Source organism: Vespula vulgaris, chromosome 9, assembly GCF_905475345.1.
Source record: "Vespula vulgaris chromosome 9, iyVesVulg1.1, whole genome shotgun sequence".
Classification (NCBI taxonomy): domain Eukaryota; kingdom Metazoa; phylum Arthropoda; class Insecta; order Hymenoptera; family Vespidae; genus Vespula; species Vespula vulgaris.
Window position 1 is genome coordinate 3,854,822 of NC_066594.1, and position 18,699 is coordinate 3,873,520.

General features: G+C 33.9%; 1 protein-coding gene across 11 annotated transcripts in view; it reads right to left on the reverse strand.

The window, feature by feature from the left end:
• Window positions 1–18,699, reverse strand: part of LOC127066400 (potassium channel subfamily T member 2) — a 101,471-nt gene that overhangs the window by 24,040 nt on the left and 58,732 nt on the right. For all 11 annotated transcript variants that reach the window (XM_051000102.1, XM_051000101.1, XM_051000097.1 and 8 more), the window contains 4 exons: window positions 7,723–7,802; window positions 5,460–5,559; window positions 4,622–4,820; window positions 88–162 (listed from right to left, as the gene is read on the reverse strand). In XM_051000102.1, coding sequence (XP_050856059.1) covers window positions 88–162; window positions 4,622–4,820; window positions 5,460–5,559; window positions 7,723–7,802 — 454 coding nt within the window. The remainder of the gene's footprint in view (window positions 1–87; window positions 163–4,621; window positions 4,821–5,459; window positions 5,560–7,722; window positions 7,803–18,699) is intronic.

Genomic DNA, 18,699 nt, shown 5'->3' on the forward strand with positions numbered 1-18,699 from the left:
CTTACAAATCAATCGAGAAAGCGATCGTGCCAAATAGAAGAGACTACAACAACTATTATCGATTAGAAGCAAACGAAGATGACTTACCGTAATCGTGAAAGGTATAGTGTTGACTAACTCCAATATGAAGTGGAACGATAGAAGCTGCTGCCAGACGTTACCCTGTGGACATTAGGAAGACAGCTCAACATACCCAGTGACAATGTTATCAATAGGAATGCGGTTAAGAATGTTCCAAATACAGCATAGCACTTTATAAAGTCGTCCTGCACTTTCTATTTTCTCATCGCGAATCTTTTGAGAATACGTTTCCTTGCTATCGTATTCTCGGATAACAGCTGTCTCGAACGATCGAAAAAATATTATTTATTCTTCGATCGAGTATCTTATGAGATCTTTAATTTTTTAGAATCTTACAGCAAATCGAGCAATCGTATCTATACGTAATTAGGTCTCTTTCAAAACGAATATCTAGATCTAATTAATTTTATTATTGAATCGTTCAAATTATCTACTGGATCTAACTATTTAGTCGTGAGCATATCGTTCTTGAGATAATTAATTTGATATGCTATAATCGCTAATTTCTAAATGAATAGACTACACGTATCATCAGATAGAGTACTATCTTATCCGGGTTAAATTGATTAATTCATTTTGCATTTATTATCTATTAGAAAAACGTGTTAAGTTTTATGATACGAATGAAAATCTCTTCCGTACTATTAGTACTATTAGTACTATCGTATTATTAGATCACGGAAAACAAATGTTTAATTGTTTCAAATTCCAGAAAGAATATTTTCTGTTTAGCCATAATCGATTTTAAAAAGTCCAGACCGAATGTGTAGGTTACGATTATTGATTTGGACGATATTCGATTAATCGAATATTTTAGAAAACCATCTCAAGTAATTAAAATAATATGAGTCACGATAATTTTATTGTTAAGTTAACAGAACGGAAAAACGCTTAAAAAAACGTTTTACAAGTTCCTGGATTTTTATCTTAGCTTCTCATATAAGAAATATCGTTCATGTATGTGTATGCATATAATCTTTACATATGCAGCGACCTCACTCCGATTTTAATCTCCAACGGCAAATACGGAATTCAAATAACATCGTACATTTTAATCAGGCAGACTTATTATAATAAATATCCTAACTTTTTGCATCATAATGAAAGTTCGCTAAAATCACTGTCTTAAAGATTATGAAACAAAATATAGATACTTTGGAGATGGACATTAAATGAATGTAGTAATACGAATGTATTACTTAAGCTCGTCATTCATTCATATATATATAATATAAAAATGTAAAACAGACTTAGATTAAGGAAATTCTTGGAAATATTTTTTTGAACTTTCCAAGTTTTTATTTTGTAACTATACGGTAACCTTTACCGCACTATACCATACTAGGTACATCGTTCATCCGTCAAAGTCAGATTTTGGATAGAATTTTTCAAAGGTTCGCTCGATGGCGGATCGTCACATCGCTGATCGATCGTTCCGCTTTTATTGTTTTATTAAATGTCGAATAACCGAACGGAAGGAAACGAGCGCAACCATCGATTTTAATTACTTAAGTCTCACGTACGAAAAATTCACGTAGAACTTAATACGGACCTATCAACGAAGTAAATTGCGTTTTACTGATGTCAACATGCTGTCGACAGGCAGCTCTTTCATTTATATTACTTAGAAAAGAATTACTTTTCTCTGATGGATTTTTCCTAAAGATTTAAAAGATTATTCATATATGTTTTTTATCGTAGATACTAAAGAATAGTATTAAAGAAAAAGCATTATCACTCGCACGTGAGCGACTTTCTTTATTTATAAAAAAGCGTAGCTTCGCTGTCCCTTTTTACAATACACGAATAAGTAGTAAGCATTTGTGTATTTCCATTGCTATAGATTCTATATGTGGAAGGAAGAAAAGGGCCGAGGAATTTAAATAGAATCCTTAAATTTAAATATTATTACAGGAAGGCTTGTTTCAGCGACACGTTGTACTTGAACATTGGTAAATTTTCATTTATATGCAGGACCTCACTGTAGATTTTCAGTTATCCATCGTACAGCTTTCAGGCTTGCAAGCTCTTTCGATGGGTCGATTCTCTTTCCTGTATAGTCAATTCGCGTTTTAGACCGCTCAAGGCCTCTTCCGTCCATACGAGAGACAGACGACCATGACGGATTCTCAAAAAGCAAATCTCTTGCTCCAGATATGGAAAACTACTGGTACCGTAAAAGCAAACTTATTCTGATCTTTTTTCTCTCTTCTTACGTTTATTATTTAATACTTTTAGCAAGGCGTACTTCAAATTTCTTTTGAAGAATTCTCGTCCACTATGAATATACTTTGATCCAGAGAGAAAAATTCGAGAGGGATAATCGCATTCTCTTTCTAAATGTAATTTGTTAACATCTTTGTCGAGTCTTCGCACTTTAATAATTTCAATATAAGAAAATTAAAATACACATCTCATAAATATATACATGAAAAGGTCAACGTTTACGTTCTGCTAGCTTCTTGTAGGAATGGCCGGTTAAAAGTTATGTATCAAACTATTCCAACTGCATTAGCTTAAACTTCTAATTTTCTTTCGAATCGCCTGTTGAAAGTTTTGTAATAAAAGAAAAAAGGAAAAAGAAAAAAAGAGATGGATCGGTCTCTAGAGAACGAAAGTTTATCATGCTGAACAGTTAGTCCGTCAGACAGGACGCTTAAAATCTTAAACTTTGTGAGAATCGATGAATCTCATTTAAAAGCAACATTCGGTATGTGTGTTGAGAAATAAATAATTTAAATCGGGGCTTGAAAATTAAAAATAAATTTTACTATATTATATTATCGTGTTATTCAATGTTAGCTATAATTCTTGCTTTTTAATCGTAACATTGTATTTTTAATAAAAGAAACATTGGAAAATGCAAATTCTAAAGATTCTTATTTAATAATTCTACATGTGTCATGATAAATTTCACTAAATGGTAAAGTTGTACAGATTATTTCCGATAATCCTATATAATGTGTATTAAGAAAAAGAACAGAAAGGACAAATAACGCGAATCGTCTTTTTCAAATATTCCTTTTATTTATTCAAATGTCGTCTTAGATCATCCTTTTATTGTACACTGCGATTTTCGAAGAGCAAGATTTCTGAAGCGACTCGACCGAATATAATCCGTTCGGGTGAGTATCGAGGAATATTTCCAAGACGTTAATCGCATTACGCTTGGTTACGCCTAACTCGATTAACGAGGTGCAAGTTTCCACTTACAAGACGTAAGCTTCTCGAATTCTCTCAGCAACGAAGGTGCAACGAGAAACTTAGGGGAATCGTAAGCGACAGGTGGAAATGCGTTTACCGAGACACGCGATGGCCCAGAAATATATATATACATGCGTATGTATGTTCCAGTTATCTATACGTTCTGAATCTCTTAAAAGGTTAGACTTCGGATTAGAATCTTTCCTAAATGGACGTCCAACACGTCGTCGAGTCTGATTAACAGAAAGAGAAGGAAGGTATTTATGACGCGGACGTTTCGACGTGGTGCGGCATTTTAAACTTTTCTCTCACCCCTCTTTCATATATACAGTTTCTCCATAAACTCGTTCCACGTAAAGCCTCACGAATTGCAAGCGGAATCGTAAGTAGCATCGGAGAAACGAGAACCGTGCTTGTACATACCTTCATTTGATTTTCCAGCTAACCGCTCCAATTAACTCGACAAACTAACCTCGTGATCAAATAGTCAGAAATCACTTCGTTGCATTCGGATTCGAATAATTACGATATAATGAAATTCCTGTTTTCGTCGAATCGAATCATTGAACTAGTATGAATTAAAAAAAAAACCTATATCGATACGATCACTGAATAGATACAACAGTGATATATAGGATACAAAAAGGAATTTTTAATGTTTCTATGATAAATTTTTCAATAATAAACTTCTTTCTTTATCCTCGAATGATTGATATTGATGAATTAACGCTAATAAATTTCAAAGAAAAATGATAAAGAACTAATTGGAGTACTGCAGTTAGTGAAGTGTTCACGTAGTGATCACGTAGTGATTCAGTAGGTGATCGAAACGATGAATAGACATTTAATTAAAAATTCTACAATTGGAAATGTTTATAAATTCATGACAAAATGTTTTAAAAATAGAAAAAAACTTTATAACCGGAAAAATCTAAAACCGTGTAAAAGGACGATGAAACTGCAGAACGACGTAGAATAGTCACTGCGAAAAGCTTCAAAGCGTAAAAAATATGAATAATCATTTTACGAGAATTATCCATTCGAGTAGTTGAACACAGAAAGATATTAAATCGTATTTGGAAGTTTAAAGAATACATTTATATAAGCACGTTGAATAATTACATAGAATAGATGGGTGGGGGAGGGAGGGATTGAAAAAATTCAGAAAAGGAATTATCCGAGACAAGTAAAGAAAATGTAAATTCTTCGAAAAGTTATCAGCACGAAAGCGACAGGAACGACTTTCATGCAACGGTGCAGCCAAAGAGACGAAGATGGAAGAAAAAATATATAAATATCGTTGTGCATAAGAAAAGTAATACGAAAAGACACGTACCTTGTATCCAAGATAAGCAAGTAGTAAAGCTTCTGTGAGCGATACCATCGCCAGGATCACCTGTACTATCCAAAGCTCCAAAGGTCTTCTTACCCATAGGATCGCGTCCCAGTTGATGGTTGGACGCTCCTGAAATTCTTCTTCGGTGAGATTCTGGGATGCAAGAAACTCCGTTTTGTTTCCGGGCGTACATCCGTAACTGGGAGAAACAAAACTCGTAGGTATATACGTAAAGTGAAAAGTGGGAAGAGAGAGGGAGAGAGAGAGAAAGAGAGAGAGAAAGGAAAAAGAGAGAGAAAGAGAGGAGAAAGAGAGAGAGAGAGAGAGAGAGAGAGAGAGAGAGAGAGAGAGAGAGAGAATGGAACGATAGGAAGGCGTAAAAGGAAAGGCACTGGAAATCCTTTGGGAATACGCCGGCTTTTACACGGTCGAGCAATAGGATGCTAAAACGTTTCCGCTGCAAAACCTTATCTCGAGCTTATTCTACGCCACGATAGTAGTGCAACAAAGTATCGTAATCGTGCATGAATATTGCGTTAAGGTCGTGAACAGAAATAGCCGATTCGACCGAGGAAAATTTTCTTTAGGTATGCCATTTGGCTAGAACGAGAAATGAGAATTACTTGAGGATTCAGAGCTGAATTGTCATTGGCCGATTAAGATCCTTAATGAAATCCCGAAAGAATGAATCGAGACCTTTTTTCAGTTAATCCCAATGGTTTCATTTTCTATTCTCTTTCGATACAATTCTGAACGGTTTTAAAATTATCCGTTTATCTCGGAAAAGTTTCTTTCTAAACTTCAATAAATTCTTTCAAAAGAAAAGAGAAAGACTTACCATGCTGCAAAAGTTGGATCGTTGTCGATTATAACTCTGAATATGTAGAGGAAACATGTCAGGAGTTTAAAGAAAAGATTGGCAAGTCGTATCCTTAAACCTGCAATAAAAAAAGGATACAATGTCATACCATTGAAGATTACTAAAAAAAAAAAAAATGATTTTTGTACGAGTAGAAGCGAGTGAAGAAATAAGAGAAAAGAAAGAATGACAAGAATATCGATTTAAATCAGTATCGAGCTTACGTAAGTGCGAAGATTAGTCCTAGCAAAGTGCGAAAGAACAATCTGGTCGTAATATCTGCTATTAGTTGTTGTCAACAGCATCTTTGAAAGTGTAAATCATTGTGCTAAGATGATCGTTTTAAGTTTTTCACTTTACACACTGAATTTCGTAACAACGATGATCTCGAAATTGAGTTTCAAAAAACTACGAGTCCGAATAATTACTTTCGATAAAAAAACAAAATATAAAATATTTTACGTGTCGAAAAAATAACGTTATCGACCTAACGTCAAATACTACTTACACGTAATTTGAGATTTATCGAATCTAAAACGACAAATGATCTTGTCAGTGTAACTGTTTCAATTTTCTTCCTCTAAAGAGGAAAATTTTTAAAACACTTTTTTTTACATTCGCGTGACGTAATATTTCACTATTGAACAAATCAATTATTATTTTTTTGCAGGTGTACATATCCTGTTGAATCGTAACTTGTCAAAATACTATGCTCACGGAAGCGAGTTCTAGTATTGCGAGAAATCGCGATAATAGAATCTGTCTGTTAGCAAACACGACATACAATACTAGAATTACTAGAAATGCGTTGGACGTCATCGCGGAAAGTGTCATTGCGATCTTTGTTAGATTACAAAAAGCTGTCATAAGGTAACACGGAAAAACAAAGGTTCGAAAATTCAGAGTAATCGTATATAGGTAGGTACTTGTTTTTACGCTTAATGTAAAATGTCACGAGAAATAGCAAGCAGGAAAGAGGGAGAGTGAAAGAGACAAAGAGATGGGAAGAGGGAGAGAAAGAGGGAGAAAGAGAAAATCATTCTACATAACATTTTGCGCATATTATGTTAACCGTTTGAATGCCACGTAGCTGTTCATATTTCATTTTTAAAAGTGTAAAAGAGTTGTTGCACAATTGATGATATGCTCGTATCTATATATTGAAGCAAACATTACCGCGCCTTTGTCATTTTTCGACAAGATTCATTCAGACTATTGGCACGCAAATGGTTAAATCCTATCCATCGATAAACTTGATACACGATATTGAAAAGGTGTTAAGTTGATGTAAAACTATACTGCATTGAAGAAAAATTATAAAAATATGTCGCGTACTCATCAATATTTCAATAACATCTATAATATTTTATTTATTGTCACGAAAAAGTAAATCTATGGAAAACAAACACATGATGTATATAGGTATATATATTATTGTATTAAAAAATTGTTAATATTTTAACCTAAATATCCAGTTAATCGGCTTTCCTATTTATCTTTATTTTCAATCAAATTTCACGTAATCAACTATTTTACGAGCTTTTGTGTCCATGTGGTTACGACGATGACATGTAGAAAGGCTAATGCGAATACGATGATGCTTTCTATAGTTTACGATGGCAGAACGTTGATAACTGATACGCGATATAGCGAGCGACGGAAAGCAGTCTCATATCTACAGAATTTAGGCTTAAAAGTTCGTGCTCATTGACGTTTATATTACGATTGAGATTTCTGTGATAGCTATATAAAACGTTACGTCCTTTACATTACCAAATAATCGGACTTAAGATTTATATCACTCGTAATAGATGATCGATGGATCTTTATTATAGCGGAACGATATTTTAATCCTCTTTAGTACTCATCGAGCTAGCATATATAGATACTTAGATGTATATATACATAGCAATATACATGGATAGGTGCAAAAGTAATTTGCTTGAAACCAAATTTCCGCTTTCCTGGGCTTAATGATTAATGGTCGATCCATCTCATACTCGGCTTGAAATACGAGTAAAAGGAGTGGGCCAAATTCATCGTTGGATAAAAAAAAACCCGTTATTTCAGTGGCGTGAAAATGTATGACAGAAAACGCACGGTATCGTATAAAGCTCTGCCTTCGAGCGATTCGTTCGCTGGCGATTAATGTATCCACATATATGTATACACTTGCGTATGTATGCATGGGTGCGGAAAAAGCGTAGCGATTAGAATCAAATCGTAGAATGGATTAACTCACTCGAACGTTGGTTCTTGATGAAATACAACTGAAGTCGTTCCTTGAAGGTATTCTCGTTAACGTAGTACTCGACGCGAACTCTGAAACAAAAAAAAAGCAGTTTCAGTTTTTTATTAGATTAATATTTCTATTTTTTCATATTTTATATGTAAACGACAGTAGATATATACATATATATATATATATATATATATATATATATATATGTATATATAAAATAGGAAACTTAAAAATATATTTTTATCGATGTCATGTGGTCGATGCCATACAACTTTTGAGAGAAACGTTTCTCCTAAATATAGTATAGCAGTAGATACAGTTATGGTAACTTAATGTATCGATCGATTTCGATAGTTCTCTATTCGATTTCCTAGTTTCTATTGAATAATTGATCTTGCATTTGGGACACTCATCGGAATAGGTACAATTCACGAACCAATTGCATTCGGTCGATGATACTTTCCTTCTCGTTTTGACACGAGAGTTCTATTCTTAGTCCCGATAATGCAGCAGCGTCACTGAAAGTAGCGTTACGTGACGTCACTTTGCCAACGTCGACAACCGATCGACGTGGGCATAGGCGATCCTTCTCGGTTGCGTTGAACTCGTTCTTTGACCTACATATATAACGTCATCGCTACCCGACCTACGACACGCGTCTTCCGCTGAAATGAAACTTCTAATATAATACACTTCACCTTTTCTTCTTACTCTTGTTTCTCGAGGAAAAACCATTTTTATGAGTAATATTGAACGCTAGTGTATTTCTTAGAATAAATCTAATAGAGAGAAAAAAACCAATAATCCTTCAAAAAATCCGCTAATTTATCATTAATATTTTTCCATTATGTTTGTATTGGAGATATTGATATTTCTTTTCTGCAATATATAGAATCCTTAATATGAACAAGTAATAAATATGTTGTATCTCTCCATTTGTTTATTTTATAGATAACACAAATCTTATATATTCTAAAAATAAAATATTGGTCGATTTGTATCCTATGTTATTTTATATATATATTTTTTTGCAGATACTATTACTCGAATATTCGTGGAATTTTTTTAGAGAGAAGTCAAACGTGAAACTTTTCCTATGGTATGGCTTTTAAAATTTCTATATGATAGATCAAAATTGAGCCGTTATCTATTATGCAAGAAGTCATTCTAGTTCTATCATTATCCGAGCGTATATCTACTTACGAAAATTAATGAGATTTTTTCTAAAATATATCACATCAGTGAACGCGAGAAAACTCGCATATCGTTGAATCTTGTAAACACGTAATAACTAATTGGCCTAGCTTTCTCAATAAACGCGATGGAAAAATCGGGCAAGATGGGAGATGGTATTTGTACGACGCCAATTACTGTGAAAGATCGCGATAAAATGCATGCGTCTCTATGTTGGGCGTGCCTGATTTGTGATTGGACGAAAGCTGGTATAGTACGTAAGTACGTTTACAAGGCATGCATGCAAATACGTGAACACGAACGATAAGTATTTATCATCACGGTATTTCTGTTTTTCCAATTTTTTTTTTTTGATCTTCTAACTTTTCCGCGCACCAGATTCATACAGAAATAAAAGAAAACTCACGATCGATGATTCGTTATAAAGCTTTCTGCGTACTTTGTTCTTTCAACTTTTTTACAAGCTTAGAAAATGAATGGCTATAGAAACCTATGTCGCTAATCTAGCCATTGGGATCAGATGGAGGAAAGAAGTTGCGGAGCAGGTGGACTCAAACCGGAGAAGATTAATGATCTCTTTATCCGCACATTCACCGATTATGGAGGCGAAGAAAAGCATCAGGCTTCGTTCATTCTTCTTCTTTTTTTGTCTCGTTTAACGTTAAATACTGTAATTCCGAGACCTCCAAGTTCTTCAGTTTCTCCAAGTATCTTTTTTTCTTACAACGTAGAGACACACTTACGTTTATTATATCTCCGGTAAAAAAATTCAATTACGAAACTTCCTAGTTGTTCAGTAAGAGAATGATAACTAAGGAAATCGTAGGAATTTGCAAGGAAAAATAAAATAAGTAGTATTGAAAATAAAATAAATGGAAATAGAAATATGTTATCCCCATTCTTTGTGTATAAAATAATAAAGTTAATACGGTTGGATGAAAAGTCTCGGTATTTTACATGGTGGAAGAAATAATATCAGTTAATATCGTTCTCTCTCTCCTTATTTTTTTTCTTTTTTTTTTTTATAGGTTTTCTATTTCCTAGGTGTAAAATCATAACGAACGAGGCGTCATAAAAAATTTTTTCCCTGTAACAAGATTAATGTCTATGCGATTTCATTATGGTCACTACTGAAAAGTCAATTCTCACAATAATAAGTTTCACTTTTACCTTGTTCTTTGCTTGAAGGGCATCTCTTATCACGATACTCCATTGAAGGTGTTTGAATGATTAACATTTTTAAAGTGAACCATGTATCAATTATTAGCTCATACATTAACAATGAAAATTCACTAAACTTGCTATCTAAGATCCAAAAATAAGACAGTCTTATGCACTTATTCTTAGCATGATACATATATTTATATATAATATATCGTATCGATTAATAGTTGATATTTAACAGATACTTTTCTCTCGTACATCTGCTCAATTTATTTAATGTTACGTGTCTGCCTTTCCACTGATACAAGAAAATCTTGTGCGGATTTTAAGACGGCTCTCTTCATTCTAACTTGAGATATCGTTCGGAGCGATTTATATAAATTGAAAGAAATGTTTTTCATATCTCTTCTTCTTACCTCGATAGCAATTTGTCTTCCAGTCTGTCGTGCTTTCTTTCCTAGTGTTCTTATCTTTCATCTGAAATCGTTCTTCCCATACCATAGTATAGTTTGTAACCGTAAGAAGATCCTTGAAATTTGTAACGAAGTCTTCAAGATGACTTATCGATCGTTTTTTTCGATCGATAAGCATAACATTTCAAATTATGTATAAAGTAATTGATTCTAGAAATGAAATGGAAATATAGAAAATAATTTTGCTATACCTACTAACAATAAGTTAGTTGATATATAATAGTATGAAAAAGTCTGTAGCGTAACAAAGATTTTTCTATATTTTTTGCTATATATTTTTATTCTTTTTTCTTTCTTCTCTCTCTCTCTCTCTCTCTTTTTCTCTTTCATATCGTTTCTCTTTGATTGGTACAGAAAATGACAACATAGTACTAGTGTCACTGTTCAACGAAAGAGATACTAGCGTTCTCGTAGTACTTCTTTTTATATGAACTTAAAACACTAGCAAGTATAAGCTAATCTATAAATTGAGAAGGAAAGTTTACTCGATTGAAGTCCACTATCCTCAGTTTCGCAGTTGCTTTTTCACTTCATCGATCGTTACACTTTTACCATTTCGTTGGAAGTGTAATGTTCCATCGTTCGTTGTACTAACATGAACATTTCAACGGACCAGCACGGTGATCTTATTAATCCTAGGTATTAAAATGTTTACAGAGAATTAAATGCTATTTTTAATGTTATTATATTTATTAATTTATTCGAAATTATAAATGACACATTTTCAGGTTTTATAAAAGCACGCTGTGAATATTTCCATAGAATCGATAAAAGACATTTCGATTAAGTAATTTTCAATGTTCAAATATTTATATTCAAATGAATACGATATTGTTTTCTTGAAAATTTTCAAGCGATCAATGCGAAATTGTATGCAATATTTTCAATCATGATAAAAAAACTGCGTATAATATTTTGTTAGACTTGTTTCATTCATTTTATTGTTATAGATAAAAAAGAAACTTTTGATGATCATATCTATAAAACTTTATACAGACTAAGACTTGAATCCGTGACCTTTCGCTTGTTCGACGATTGTTCTTTCAACTGAATTATCTAACTCTTCAGCCAAATGTTCCCATGAATGCTTAATAGTTATAAAAGTGTTTCGATTTTGCAGTTTATATTTCATACACCTTTCAATAACTTCTATTAGGTTGCATAGGTAAAAAGGTTGTATCAGTTCGCCTACTATCCAGTAGATCGCCATAGATCCAACACGTTTCAATGAGTTCTATCAACATGCAATATCTGTAGCTGTAATTTATATGCACTTCGTTTGATACAACGGAACAAAAAAATGACTTAGCATGCTCCCACACGTGTACGAACACGCAGACGAATTCTCTTCAGAATTGTAATGCAAGACACGCGATGATAATAATTAAGTATCCGAGAAACCACGAAAGAACGAGAAAAGTTTATCGCGAATAATTTTAAGTATAATTTCCCATCGAATCGTTGGATTAGCGTGACGGTGAAAATGTCGAAGCGTATCGTTTATGAGTATGGAAAATCGGAAGTTGCTTCTATTAAAGTCCACGACGCTGCTTTTTAATTGAGTCGCTTTGATACTTTGGAAAGTTTCGTTAATTACGAACGTACGTGGGCTGTATATTGAACGCTGTACGTTGGTGAATTATATGAAGGGTCTTGTTCAATGACGGGCCATCTTGACTGCAGCTTGTTAAACAGTCGATCGTTTATATTTACCTGCAGCAACATCGATCGGTCAGGTATGACCCAGTATGCGACAACTCAGCACCAACTGCGTGCTGTTTCGTTCGACGATGCCACGAAGGCCCCTATCTACGTTGATATTCACGCACGAAGTTTGCTTCTATTAAAGCTCTTACACGCGAAATACGCCCTCAAATTTCCGTGCTTTTCTTTCTCTTCGATAACAAAAGTACCTTAAGTAGGCGATGATTGAAAACAGGTTGAAAGAAATGATTCGGAAGGTAGAAAGATCACGTTGAAAAATGCTTTACTCAGCTTTATAACAGGAAATCAAACATTACAAGTCCACAAATCTGTCGCGTATTCACTTTCAACACTCATCAGCAGGTTCCAAATCGAGGTCTTATTATTATACTACATTCAGAAACTAAGCATTTTTTCCCCAATGATTATAAAAATTCGCATATTATATATATATATATATATATATATATATATATATATATATATGCAGGTGTACGATCTTATCTTTTCGATCTCTTTCGTAAAAAAGATTAAAAATGTGTTTGTGTATTTTAATGACTGCATATGTAAAATCTATGATTTTGCAGGTGTTAAAAGCTTTCCATGAAATAAGAGCCGTGATATAAAGGTGTGATAATTTGTTAAATATTTTTTTAACGCTTCCGTTAATGCAGCTTGATTATGTATACGTTGCTCGAGAAACATTTTCAACGCTAAAAATACTTCACATATGTATTTAGTTTAGTTTCGATCGCGTAGTACAGACGGATTGGCGAAAGAGGAAAGGGATTCGTCTGCGATCGGTCAACAAAATGTTACGAGTCACGTGCCACAGTTCTCGACGGGTGATTGAAAACGATTTAACGAGGACGCGTCTGTCTACCGATCGGCTTGAGCGAGTATTTGTGAAGTGTCTACAACAGAGAGAAATTGGTTACGAATAACGAGCAACATATAAAGGTAATTTCGTTTTATTGGACACAAAACATGCTTCTTCGATAATCGATTGCTGTTTGTCATTTAAATGAAACTACGTACGATCGTGCTTTATCCTTTTTCGAATGGTAGCGGCGTCACTTTGTAAACAAAAAACTTTGCATTCACGGCTCGTTTATAAATAATATTAGTAGATTTACACAAATTGTGTTTCTAATAAATATTAAACATTCTAACTCGATTATTTCGCACTAACTCGCTCGTAACACAATTTGCCAAATGACAAATATATAAATTAATTCGAACAAATATAAATAAAATGTTAAACTGTTAATTGTTAATTAATTATACTCTTTAAGACTACACCCGTGTAAACGATATGAGAATTGAAAAATTTTCGATCTGATATTTCATACGATGACAAGCTGCTCGTTGTTCACAACATTGGTCGAACAATATCTATATGCGAGAAACCTCGAATAATTCATGATCGAAGATGGAGAAGAACGTCGGTCTGGGGAAGTGATCGAAAGTAGACGGTGGATACGATTAATGTTTAAAAATCGATAGAAGTCGTGTGAGACCAAAACAAATAATTGCTTCGCAAATAGCTTTGTTCATCTATAATAACGAAAGGACAGACTAGACTATCAGATTACTTCTCCTCTTTTCCTTTTTCTAATTTGGTATTATTCCTTGTGTTTAAATGTATCCTCGTCGTCGTGAATAGAATTACGACGTACAAAAATAAAATTATTCAACCTTGCACCGCAATAAGTTTTACGATATCATAGTCGAAGCTACTTTCGATGTATAGACTTTAGCCATAATAACTAGTTCAAACAAGAGAAAAGTGATGATAAATATGTAATAGAAAAAGAAAGGCATTCATTTAGAAGTACGAATTGGCTATTCTATCTTTACCAACGATGACGAAACATCGAACGTTCCATTCAATTCCGACGTACTTCGACTATGATTTATCAGGTTGGAAATATGAATCAAAATACGATTTTCATCTTCGTTAATCTTATATTGTATATGAAATAATATTATTCCGTTTCATTTCCGTAATTATATTCGACTTTATCTCTTCTCAGAAATATTGCGTAGGAAGATAAATTTGTTTCGAGAAAAAATACACAGAATATTAGCCAACCAAAGTGAATCCGAATTATTAGTTATTTTCAGAATTAAATAACGATGAATCAGACTTCTTTCGGGTATGTTTAAATTGTTGTTTAAAATGTTGTTGTTTAAAAATCTGTAAAAGTTTTTTCTATTCCTTTAGCATAAAACAACGGAGGATCGATAAAAAAGAAGGTAGTAGTAATAACAGATGTTATCGTTGGTGAATAGTCGTAGGCTAGCTAAAATCGAGATAAGCGTAATTAGAATGTATCATAGGTGGTACAATGTTGGCGTAATGTCTTTGAATTCTATTTTATAATAAAGTAAATTACAGAAATAATGCGTCACATTGTACTCTTATCTTTTGATCTGCAATAATTGTAGAGAAAGGAAAAAATAAAAGAGAAAGAGAGAGAGAGAAAGTTAGAGAAGGAAGGAAAGAAAATAGAGAGAGAAGGAGATAGATAAAGAGAGAAAGAGGGCACATCGAAAGCTCCCACACGAACGTGCGTGCTTGAAATTGCGTGCTGTTAGCTAGTATGCCCTTCGCACGCTGCTCGGCTCTGCATAAATAAATTAAAGGGCTAAAAGCGAGTAGAGCTAGTGGCGAAGCCATGAACGTCGCACTGATCCTCTCTCTTTCTCTCTCCAACGTTAACCATGGTAATAACGAGTGACACAGTTATTAAGATAATAAATTCTGCAGTGAAAAAAAAATCCGGGAGTGCCCCCTTAAAATAATTAGGCATCCTAAACGTGTTGCCCTTGAAGCGCGGCTATCTTTAAGGGTAGATTGCTGGGCTATGTTGTAATAATTAATGTAAGGGTTGAAGGGACGCGGAAAGGTATCTATGTAGAAGAGATTTCGGAGAGTATACTGCGACCACAACAGGTTCGGCTTTAAGATTTATCTCGAGTAAACGCGTAATAAATATGAGCGAAATAAATTTCGAGCTAAGAGATTGGTTAATCCGAATTTCAAGAGGGTTCTTCGCCACTATACGAACCGGAACATTTTCGAAGGGTAGTAATTTAAATTGCTCCCTTCGAGGGTTCGCTCCGTTTAATTCACGATGTCTTAAGCAGTTCGCTTTTATGTTTCAGTAATCACGTGCCTGTACCTCCTCGATGTTATTTCCAAAAACGAATATATTATATCTTAACGTTAGATGGCAAACAAAATGATATAAGGTGGTTCCCAGTTTCGAAGTAGACACGTCTATGGTAATGGAAAATAAACTATGTTTTTTCTTCTCAATAGTTCCACGTTAACCACCGAAAGAATAATACTTAAGAATGTAAGTTGTAAGATTTTGCTTACACACACCTCTTAGATATTGTATTCTCTTGCAAAGGAGAGCTTTTCAATCACGTCATATGTGATATAGCGTACGTGATATGTCATAAAAAGAAATTTAATCCGACAAGAGAGGTCACAGAATATTGTGTGCGAGACGTTACTCGCGATTAAAAAAAAAAAAAAAAAAGAAAAAAGAAACAAACAAACAGTTTATAAGTTTATATTCCCTAAGAACGATAAAAACATTTTAAAGCACACTATACCGGAAGGTGTTTTGCGCGCGTGGTTCGTCCGAAGCAGGAACACTTTTACCATTCTATCCAACGATCGTCGTAAAAAGAAAGGGAAAAAAATAAAAGATAAAACACGAGTGTCTTTCTTTCGTCTATCAGAAAGGAATTACCTCGCTGGTGATAAGGCTAAAGAGATACGGCATGTCTTCTCTAAAATACGAGTAATTTCAAGCCGAGCCATATGCGGCCGACAGCTTTCGGACGTTTCCCAATCTGATACTCGCTCGCCTGCCGCACGCCAGGCATCAAAGTCTCTAAGCGCAATTGTTATATCTTCAAATAACTTTATTACAAGTTATTTAATCCGATCTTAAGTTTCCAATCGATATAACAAATAATATTCAACTTTGCCTTATCAGAAATTCGAAAAGCAACGAGCACCGCTTGCTTCCGTTTCATCTCGTCTGCTTTATTTTTCATTTATTTCATTTAATTCATGAGACGATACTCTCACCGATGGCACTTTCGGGAAAATTTTCAATTAAAATCGAGGTATTCGTGTTCCAAGCGAAACGTGATATCCAGCGAATCTTCCACGGTTGAACTTTCGAGCTACGGACAGTTTGAAACCTCCCGGGTATATCGTGTCAAGCGGCGAACTATTTCCTATTGTACCAGATCGTATTATCTCGAATTCTCTATATGCGCTTCATGGTATCTATTAATACGATTTGACGCTAGAGGATATTGATATAGAGTCGAGAATCATCCTGCTGGTGAAACGATCGATTTATAACATATTTTCCAAAATTCTTTATTGTAATCGTTATGTATAATTTTCGTTTTTCTTCTGTATCTATATCTTTCTCTATTTTTTTCCTCTTTAATCATATATAGATATATAGGTAGATATAGAGAAAAAAATTATATTTTACGATTACGCCATAACATCATTTTTTTATTGAAATATTTCATTGGCACTTATTCTTCCCTGGATTCAAATCGCGATAATAATATCGCTTGGGAGAATTCGCTATCCGCACCTTTTTCTGTAAGTTTTAAGTGGACCACGGAATTTTCGGTTTACGAGCTGTCCCTTGTGCTCATAAAACATTCGTACGGAAGGTGACATTTAAAGCTCGTAACCTCGAAAAAGAAACATTCTTTTAGATAGAATGATATAAAATCGCGAATACACACACACACGCATATATAATAAATAGTATTTGAATAGGAAAGAATTTGGCTAAGCACTGGAGATGTGGTTGAATTTGTAAATTTGAAGTATTTCTAATTTATAAAAATGAAATTGTGTTGTCAAATTGCAGTGCTTGTTCGTGAGACACAGTTTGATTGTTTTAATGCATAGTGTCACGAACACGTTTAAAATCGCAGAAAATAATCTATAAGAAGATGCTAAGTTACAACACCATAGAATTGGAGAATATTGATTTTATCAATCGAAGGTTGTCATAAAAGATTACAATGGGAACTATCGAGAAACGGATAATATACATATACATATATATATATATATATATATATATATATATATATATATTATCTTCTACTTTTTACATTTCAAAACTTTCAATGGATGATAAGCATATCGACTTTTCGAGTGAAAAGCTCAAATGTATGTAACTTGTTTTCGATCAAAAGTACAGTTCGAAAGTTAAAACGTTGGAGTACATTTTGTTATGATTTTTATAAAAAAAAAAAAAAATAAAAAAATAAAAAAGAAAAAGAAATAAAAAGAAAAGTAAAAGAGGATAGAAAACATCATCCAACCAGTCGACATCTTCATCTAACATAACATGCAAATACTGAGACCAAAGAAAAGTCGCAAATGAATCTAAAATTAGAAGTCTCATCCACCTTCTGTAACGACTCTCACCTTGCCACGTCAAGTGTTCTCACTCGAACAATATACAACGTGTAAAAGTGTCATTACAGCGAGTCTGCAATTGCATAGATTGTTTTTTCCCTTTTTTAATTTTTTAGGGCAAAGACACTTGACTCTCTTTCGTAAGAACTTCATCGAAACGAAGGGTAACTCGCGATCGCGAATCAAAGAAGATTCCTTAGAGGGAATATATCCTTACTGGAATCAAACTCGTATCTTTTATAAAACAAGTTCTATTGAAGCATTACTATCCATTGTGAATAGAAACTTGCGTACGTCGATTCGTAAAGTCAAACTGACAGATCGACTTTTTTCAAGCTCGACTTTCTTCCTATAGCTAGGATTCTTAAACGACGTGGAGAAGAGTATTCTATCGAGAAAGAGAGAGAGAGAGAGAGAGAGAGAGAGAGAGAGAGAGAGAGAGAAAAGCGTGTTAGATTTCATTCTTTATTTATTAGCAGAATTTAGATGTTTCACGCGTCATTCACACGTCACGAAATACGAGGGAAGAAAGTTGCTCCATCTTGTAGAGTGAGTAGACACATTGGAAGATCGTAGAATCGTTCGAGAAACTTTCGAACTTTCTCTTCCCTTCCGAATAAAACACGATATCTCTTTATTCGTTTATCCATGACGATTGATTTTTTTTTTATTTTGACATAAAATAAGTACGTAACGTTAAGCTTTTTTGATATTATTTCGACAATTATTCTAGGATATTTCATGACGAAGGAAAAACTTTGAACCCACTCAATGGTTGTTTCGACGTAACAAACGTAAAACAATGATATTCTTGAAACATCGTTAATGGAAAAACTATATCGTTGAGATGATTCTCCTCTATTGAATTTTCGAAAATGTTATTTTTATTTGGCAGATAGAAGAGAGAAGAGACGTATTCGTTCGAAGAGTAGTGAAAATGACTATCGAAACATC